This window comes from Cebus imitator, unplaced genomic scaffold (genome assembly GCF_001604975.1).
Source record: "Cebus imitator isolate Cc_AM_T3 unplaced genomic scaffold, Cebus_imitator-1.0 Scaffold85, whole genome shotgun sequence".
Classification (NCBI taxonomy): Eukaryota; Metazoa; Chordata; class Mammalia; order Primates; family Cebidae; genus Cebus; species Cebus imitator.
The window spans coordinates 13,642-22,775 of record NW_016107400.1 but is presented as its reverse complement, the minus strand read 5'-3'; the positions used below and the strand labels follow the sequence as shown (position 1 = coordinate 22,775).

The window sequence follows — 9,134 nt, the reverse complement described above, 5'->3', positions numbered from 1 at the left end:
TATTCTCCCAAATCGTCTAGCTCCTATTCTCCCAAAGCACCACAAAGTTATTGGCATTTGCTACTATTTCTCCATCCTATTGCTACTTTCTCCACCTCAATACCAATCTCTTAGCCCCACCCATTGCCTACTTCTGAGCTTTGTCTTTTACTTCAAAAATAATTGTCCTTTGGAGAAATTACTTGGATTTGGATACTGTTTCAAAGCAATAATTATGGATTTTATTATACATTTAATTATCTATTGTAATGTTTGTGGATGTCACTGCTTCTCCACCAAGATTATGAACACCTAAAGAACAATAGTTGTGTTTTATCTTCCTTCTAGTACCTAGTACACTCCCACAGTCTTAGGTACTCCAATATTCGTATCATAATGAAAAATTGGCACATTCTTTGCAGGGTGAGTGCTTTAATATTTCAAAAACTATAGAAATTTCTTTATTGTGGTTCTTAGTTTGCAAATGACAGACAGGAACCAGGGGACTGGGTTCAGATGGGAGCAAGGAGGAAGCCAAGAAAACCATTTATTCTTGGGGCTCTGGTCAGTTTTACTTCTAAATGGGAAGGGAAGAAAATGACATAAAGTTGAGGCAATAGGAAGAAGAAATGAAGAATCCCTGAGTGAGGACAGGAGTCTTGGAATGACTCCATGGTGCACCCTCACAGCTGTTTCATCCCAGGTGGCATCCTGTCATCCAGTAGGAGAGTGGCCGGCCTGAACAGTGCAACCTCCATTTTGCCCTGTGGAGAAAAAAGACATGGTTCTTGCCTAAAACTCAGTAACTCCTCCACCCACATGACCCAGTTCTTGGTAAGTCTCCCATGTAGAGCAATGCCCAGAATCCCCTTCATTGCTAGCTCTCTGGTCTGTCCTCCACTGGCCCCTCTGATGAATTCTGTAAAACTCTCATCCCTGGTGTTTGCCTGCTTCCCTGGATCAACATTTCCACTTTTTATTTATTTATTTATTTTTAAGATGGAATTTCACTCTATCACCAGGCTGGAGTGCAATGGCGGGATCTCAGCTCACTGCAACCTCCGTCTCCCGGGTTCAAGCGATTCTCCTGCCTCAGCCTCCTGAGTAGCTGGGACTACAGGCACGCACCACCACGCCCAGCTAATTTTTGTATTTTGAGTAGAGACAGGGTTACACTATGTTGGCCAGTATGGTCTCTGTCTTTTGACCTCGAGATCCGCCCGCCTCAGCTTCCCAAAGTGCTGGGACTAGAGGCGTGGGCCACCACGCCCGGCTGTCTCCACATTTTTAAATCCTCATCGCTTCTTGAAGGGGTGAGCACTGTTTTACAGGGCTGAGAGTTACTTGTTAAAAAAAAAAAGTCCCAGATGCAACCACTGATTCTCCCTCCAGAAGGGATTAGCATAATCATTATTGCCCATTCTTTTCTGCTGTGTTTTTAGTATGCAAGGGATTTGACTCCTACTAGGGACTGCCTCACAGTCGCCTGTAGGGGCAGCCATTTGTGTTATATATCTAGTTTGAAGCTCAAAAAAGGTGACTATCTGAATGTCCATCGTTGTTAAGCTTACAGCTTTGTGGGTGTCTACCCAGCTGATGAGCGCCACTTTTTTTTTTTTTTTTGAAATGGAGTCTCGCACTGTTGTCCGGGATGGAAAGCAATCTCAGCACACTGCAACCTCCCCTTCCCGGGTTCAAGCAGTTCTCCTGCCACAGCCTCCCAAGTAGCTGGGACTACGGCACCTGCCATCACTCCCAGCTAATTTTTGTATTATTAGTAGAGACAGGGTTTCACCATATTGGTCCGGCTTGTCTTGAACTCCTGACCTTGTGAGCCACCCACCTTGGCCACCCAAAGTGCTGGGATTACAGGTGTAAGCCACTGCACCATGCCGCAGCATTTTAAATAAAAAATGTTGTCAATTATGGTCACAGGGCCCCTGCGGCAGCCATAATTATATTGCTTAATTCCTCCCATCCCTACAGTTGATTGGACCAAGGGGAATATGTGGTCCAAGTGGAACCAATCAGATTCTCTATTCCAGAAACTTGGACTGAGACTGAGCCTAGCCAGTCTGTGGTTGCTGAGGTCTTTAGCCCACTACCTTTACAGCACCCTTTAGATGGTGGAGCAGAGAAAGTTAGTCTGCAGAGAGAGTAGTGAAGCAAATGCACCAAGAGAAGCTGAAACCTGCCACAAAAAGCTGGCTGACAGTTTCCAGCCCTGGTTCCATGCTCTTCCTGAGGCCCAGCTGCAGCCCTTGAGTGGGCTCAGTGAGACACCTGGTCCTCAGACCTTCTGCTTTCCCACAGCTAGCTCAAGTTGTTTTCTGTTACTGCAACCAGAAGAGTTTTGTTTAATAGAGTATCAGAGAAGAACCAGATCCCACATCTTCTAACTCAGAGTTCCAAGCCCGTCCTCTATCCCTCCTCTTTCTTGACACTGCAAGGGCGTTCCGGTAAGTCCTTGCCTGCTGCCCTTTTCTCTGTCTCGCCCTCCTTTGTGGAGCTCTGCCCGTTAACTGAGCCCCACCGTGTCCTCCTCACCAGTTGTTCATCCCTCCTGCTCCAGACACAATCCTTTTTGCGCAGTGGATGCCTGCGAGAAGGTTGGGATTCAGCAGATCTGAAAGCGAGGAAGAGAAAACCTGTTAGGGTACAGAAGACAGTCTCAAAGATGGAGCCAGACACTGTCCCTCCCTGCACAGGCCCATGCCAACCAGGGGCTTCCAGCTGAGGCAAAGCCTCTCTCCCAGGGGCCCATTTAGACATCCCTACAATGGCTGCTAGAGGTTGGAGGTGACAGGGGCTGTGGGCAGAAGGAGCAAGAGGCCTGAGATTTGAGCCTGTTCACTGCTATTCTTCCTAACCTGAGTAGGTGGTGGTTCACCCAAAGTTTGTGGGAGGCTTCTAGGGAGAGGAAATGCCAAAACACCATAGAGCATGTCCTGCCTAGTGAGCAGGGGTCTTCAGGTGAGGAGCCAGGGACATCAGTCAGTGTGCGAAGGTGGAGTTGAGGGGCAGAATCGTGGGCCCTGTCGAGCCTCCTGGATCAGCTCTGAGGTAGGGAGTTTGCACGTGGCCTTTGGTCAGACCATTAGCTGAGGATGGTGCTCTGGAATGGTTAAGAGCCTGCGAGGCTGCCAGTCTGGCATTCAGTGCTGGTTCTCTTTTTGAGCTGTTTTGTATAGTGGGGATCATAAATGGTTTCTACTGCATGAAAGTTGGATGAAATGAGCTAAGCGTGTAAAGGCTTAGTGTGTAATATGTTCTCAATAAACTGGCTGCTGCAGCTGTTCTACTACCAGCTGTGTACAGAGCCTTACTGGATCCTCCTCAAGGCCTCTATAGAATCGAACTGGATGGGCATTAGGGAGACCAGTCCAACCCTCTGCTCAGTAAAGGGATTCCCTGATTTTTTTGAACCATATCTCTGGGGCCATTCCCAGGCTGTGGGTGGGAAGAGAAGTTCTGTGAGCAGAGCCTGGTCTCCTCTCTCACCTCTCCCACCCTGGGGCCCTGGCCAGACCTTGACAGTCCACATGGCAAAGGTTTTCTGAGTGACTCTTATGATCATTGCACCAGTAGTGGCTGTTGATCTGGAAGAGGCCATAGTCAAAGCTGCCATCTGCATTTTCATTGATCTTTGATATGTTGAACTTGCTTTCCACAAAAGCCAGGCACAGCCCTTAGGATAGGGAGAAGATGGTCAGGATTTAGAGGAGACCAAGCTGAGTGAGAAGGGAGATGGAGGAGAAAGGGAGGCAAGGAATCAGACAAAATGAACAAAGCCCGGGAGGCAACATAGGTCTGGAGGTCTGGAAACCTCCATTGACATCCCCTCTCATCCTTTGGTCCATCCACCCACTCATCAGTACAACCACTCATCTGTCCATCTATTCATGCTTCTTGCACTTACTGAGCACCTACTGTGTGCCAGGAACTGTGGAAAGCCTAATGAGGGACATTTCAGTTGGGTCAAACACAGACGCTGCCTTCAAGGGGCCTATATTACAAGAATAAAAATATGTACCTAAAAAACCCACAAAGCAAGATAAAAGGTCAAAAGTGTTGCAAGACAGGTGCACACAAATCCTGGGCAAAAGGGAGCCATCCCACCATGCAGGAGAATAAAGGCTTTGCACTGGTTGTCCCCTCCGCCTGGAATGTTCTTCCCACAGACATTTGAGTGACCAGGTCCTTCTTCATTTCATTTGGTGCTGCTCAATGTCACTTCTTCAGAGAGGCCTTCCCTGACTTCCTCATCTAAACAGTGTCGCCATCGCTCCCCCTGCTTTATTCTTTTTCATAGCATTGATCACCACCAGGCAGTACTTTCTTTATGAGTGTGTTTGTTGCTGCTCTATTCCCCTAGGATGTGAACACTATGAGGGAAGAGAATTTGTTTATCTCTACATCCCCTGCATCGAAAACAGTTCATGGTACATAGCAAGTGCTCAGATAATAACTGTTGAATGATTATGGCATGTTGGGAAAGGCTTCTTGAAGGGAGCTGCTTTTTGAACTTGGCTTTGAAAGATGAACAGGAGAGAAAGAAGCTGGCCATGTAGGACATGACTAGGAAAGGAGGAAATTTGGCAGGGGAGGGGCTGATGGCACTCACAGTGACTCAGGGAGTAGCCCTCAAACCCATCCAGGTCCTCCTGCTGCAGCACCTGGGCCAAGTCACAGCGACTGATGAGGCTGGCCTGATTTAGGGCAAGGAAGCTGCCGACCACGTAGATGAGTAGCACCTTTGTCATCGTCGGAGGGGAGGAGATGCAGCTGAAGGCTGACGGTTCTTAGGGTCTCGCAGACTTTCTGCTGATCTTCTCTGAGAGCCTGGGGAATCTGGGGTCGGCAGCCAGATTTCCTTACTCATTGCTCCAACCTGGCGTTTCCAATCTCTTTTCTCTTGTTTAGAATTTTATAGATTTTTTTTATCATGGAAAATTAAACATTTACAAAAGAAGAGAGAATAGTATCATGAACCTCCATATACCCACTTCTGAGCTTCAACATTTAGAAACCAAGGCCAATCTTTCTTTGTTGTTCGTTTTTGTTTTTTTTTATTTTTTATTTTTTAGAGACGGGGAGTCTCACTATGTTGACCAGGCTGGTCTTGAACTCCTGGCCTCAAGTGGTCTTCCCATCTCAGCCTCCCAAATTGCTGGGCTTATAGGCATGAAGCACCACACCTGGCCAATCTTATTTCATCTGTAGGTCCTCTTATACGGGCGCCCAGCTATGGGTAGTATTTGAGTATAAGGATGGGGAGTGAGGCTAGCAAAAGAGATTACTGAAGACCATCTTCACCAGCATTTGTGTGTGTGTGTATCTGAGCATGTACTTTTAGAAGGAGAGCCAGGACACTGGGTGTTAATCTCCCCACCACCCCATCTCCCAGACACATGACACATGATTTTTCCCAAGGGCATACCTTGCCTGGTACAATTCTTGGTGGGCTGGCTGTAGACATACCTTCACTTTCACATTGTGTGTGTGCCTGTTTGTGTGTTGAACAGCAAGGGCCCCAGCAAGGGCTTTCAAATCCTGGGCTGCTATGTGACCTTGGGCAACATACTCAACCTTTCTGGGCCTCATTTGTAAAATGAAGATAGGCTAATACCTACCTAGTAGTGTTGTTGTGATGATTAAATGAAATAATGCCCAGATCTTGGTTCAGATTCCACATAAAAGGGAATCGGGACTCTAGGAAATATGGCTGATTCCCAGGCTGGAGCAGGAAAGAGATGTCTGAATCATCTTGTTGTACCAGAAATTTAAAAAGTGCTCAATCACTCTTCGGCCTTTTGCCTAAGATGAAGTGCAAAAAGCGTTGCTCAAAATATAGAATGAGGCATGTCAAATGGACCCAAGAGCTAGCTGAAAGGGACACGGAATGGCCAGATCTGGAACAATATTTTTTGGTAAAAGCTTTATTGATATGTCATTCATGTGTCACATAATTAGTTCAGTTAAAGTGTGCAATTCAGTGGTTTTCAGTATATTTGCAGAGTTGAGCAACTACTAGCTCACTTGATTTTAGAATATTTTCATCAATCCAAAACAAAACCCTGCACCCATTTAGCAATCACTGCTCATCCCCCTCCTGGCAACCACTAATCTATTTTCTGTCTCTATGGATTTGCCTATTCTGGACATTTCATATACATGGAGTTACATAAAATATGGCATTTTGTATCTGGATTCTTTCACTTAGCATAATGTTTTCAAGGTTCATTCAGGTTGGAGCACATAATGATACTTCATTCCTTTCTATGGTTGAATAATTTTCCATTGTGTGAATAGACCATACTTTATCCATTCATCAGTTGATGGACATTTGGGTTGTTTCTGTTTTTGGCTATCATGAATAATGCTGCTACGAACATTCACATACTAGTTTTTGTGTGGATATATGTTTTTATTTCTTTAGAGAAGAATTGCTGGGTCATAGGGTAACCTAGGCTTAAGCTTTTGAGGCCTACAGGATTTCTTTGTTTTTTATTTCTTTATTTTTGGGCCTACAAGGTTTCTAAAGTGGCTGCACCATTTTGCATTCCCATCAGCAGTGTATGAAGGTTCCAATTTCTCTATATCCTCACCAACACTTGTTATTATCTGTCTTCTTGACCAAAGGTATTGTAATGGGTATGAACTGGTATCCCCCTGTGGTTTTGATTTTTGTTTTCCAGATGGCTACAGATGTTGATCATCTTTTTATATGCTTATTGGCCATTGTATATCTTTGGGAAAATGTCTATTCAGAAGCTTTGCCAAATTTCAAATTGAGTTGTCTTTTTATTACTGAGTGGGAAGAGTTCTTTATCTATTCTGGATACTAGACCAGTATCAGATATATGGCAGATATTTTTTCCCATTCTGTGGGTTGCCTTTCACTTTCTTGGTGGTATTCTTTGAAGCCCCAAAGTTTTAAATTTTGATGATGTGCAATTTATTTTTTCTTTTGTTGCATGTACTTTGGTGTCATGTCTGAAAAGCCATTGCATAATGGTTTCCAAGGTAATCTGGGATAATTAGACCATCAAAATAAATGACAGTAACAGATTGTACATTAAATGCAATAGGAATCCATGAGCCCATAGTAATAATACATTGACAAAAAGATGCATAGTGTGGAGCTGAAGCACAGTCCTCTTCCTGACAATAAAAGGCTAACTGATAAATGTGGAGAAAGTTATGGAGTTGAAAATTAATCACCATTTTGCCACCATCATAGATTAGTTTGAGAAAGAATCACTATTGCATGCTTAATCTGAGGAGGTGGGAAGCCTGCTGAAGAACTGGATATGTCCATGATCTTATAGGGTCTCCCCACAGATTGCTTGTTAGTTGCACAGAAAGAAAAAACAAAACAATATACAGTAAATAACCAGATAGTATTTTGACCTTGCAATCAAATTAACATCTCCAGTGAGGGACAGAGGGACATTCTGTGCCTCCAGATGTGATTCCCAAGGAGGACACATCGCTTATGTAGTATTCTGTCCAAGGATGCAGAACCTGTGTCTAATCCTGAGGAAATATCAAAGTCAAACTCACTGAAACTCTGTAAGATAACTGGCCTGTATTCTTTAAAATGACCAATGCCATGAAAACTGAAAGACTAGCCAGGCATGGCAGCTCATGCCTGTAATCCAGCACTTTGGGAGGCTGAGGTGGGCAAATCACGAGGTCAGGAGCTTGAGACCAGCCTGGCCAACATGGTGAAACACTGTCTCTACTAAAAATACAAAAAATTGCTGGGTGTGGTGGATCACACCTGTAATCCCAGCACTTTGGGAGGCCGAAGTGGGCACATCACTTTAGGTCAGGAGTTTGAGACCAGCCTTGCCAACATGGCAAAACCTCATCTCTACTAAAAATATAAAAATTAGCTGGGCATGGTGGTGGGCGCCTGTAATCCCAGCTACTCAGGAGGCTGAGGCACGAGAATAGCCTCAACCTGGGAGGCAGAGGTTGCAGTGAGCTGAAATTGCGCCAATGCACTCCAGCCTGGGCGACAGAGTGGGACCCTGTCTCAAAAAACAAAACAAAACAAAACAAAAGAAAAAAAAATTGGCCAGATGTGGTGGTGGGTGCCTGTAATCCTAGTTACTTAGGAGGTTGAGGAAGGAGACTAGCTTGAACCTGGGAGGTGGAGGTTGCTGTGAGTTGAGATTGCACCACTGCAGTCCGGCCCAGGTGACAGAATGAGACTTGGTCTCAAAACAAAACAAAACAAAACAAAACAAAAAAACTTTCTATAAATCTGAAAATCTGGCACTGCTTCTGTCACTGAGGGAAGGTGTGTTTTTCTCCTTAAGCTAGGTGTATGTTGCTGACAGGGCAGAGGCCCAAGTTCTTCCATCCACCACCTTCAAGTGTCTGGTGGCTTCTGCTTGGACAAGATGACTACCTGGTGGGCTTGTTTCTTCTCTGGTCTTGATATAGGAGGCAGAGAGAAATTACTTAGGTAGATAGTTAGGGTAAAGTGAGTCCCCAGCAGAAAACTTTCCTTGTAACAAAAACCAGCTCAAATATAGCTCTCTTTCTAACTTCATGCAGTTCATGGAAATCACTTTTCTTCTAAAAACAAGCAGCCTGAAATAGTAGACAGTAAAATAGATAAGACAGCTCAGGCTCAGAAGGATGTGGGAGAAGTCTCCTGTGTAATCACCAAACTTTACACTTATACATTGGGCCCGGTAAAACAGTGGGCCTTAATAAGCACATTCCTTTTTATTCTTTTTTTTTTTTTTTTTTTTTTTTTTTTTTTTTTTTTTTTTTTTTTTGAATCGGAGTCTCACTCTGTTGCCCAGGCTGGAGTGCAATGGCATGAACTTGGCTCACTGTAATCTCCACCTCCCGGGTTCAAGCGATTCTCCTGTCTCAGCCTCCCATGTAGGTGGGATTACAGGTGCTCAACACCACATCCAGCTAATTTTGCGTTTTTAGTAGAGATGGGGTTACACCATATTGTTCAGGCTGGTCCTGAACTCCCAACCTCAGGTGATCTGCCCACCTCAGCCTCCCAAAGTTTGGGGATTACAGGCATGAGCCACTGTGCCCAGCCCCACATTCCTTTTCCTTTAGGCATACTAAGATAGGGCAGCTAAAAGCAGACTCGAGGGGTGTGCCTGCAGCTGCAA

The 9,134-nt window shown here is 44.9% G+C and overlaps 1 protein-coding gene across 1 annotated transcript in view; it reads right to left on the bottom strand.

The window, feature by feature from the left end:
- Positions 1-394: 394 nt before the first annotated feature.
- The window catches only part of LYZL6 (lysozyme like 6), a 9,641-nt gene continuing 901 nt past the window's right edge, over positions 395-9,134 (bottom strand). The window contains exons 2-5 of the mRNA XM_017534191.2: positions 4,604-4,830; positions 3,509-3,667; positions 2,527-2,605; positions 395-743 (exon numbers count right to left, since the gene is read on the bottom strand). Coding sequence (XP_017389680.1) covers positions 674-743; positions 2,527-2,605; positions 3,509-3,667; positions 4,604-4,742 — 447 coding nt within the window. The 5' untranslated portion in view covers positions 4,743-4,830 and the 3' untranslated portion in view covers positions 395-673. The remainder of the gene's footprint in view (positions 744-2,526; positions 2,606-3,508; positions 3,668-4,603; positions 4,831-9,134) is intronic.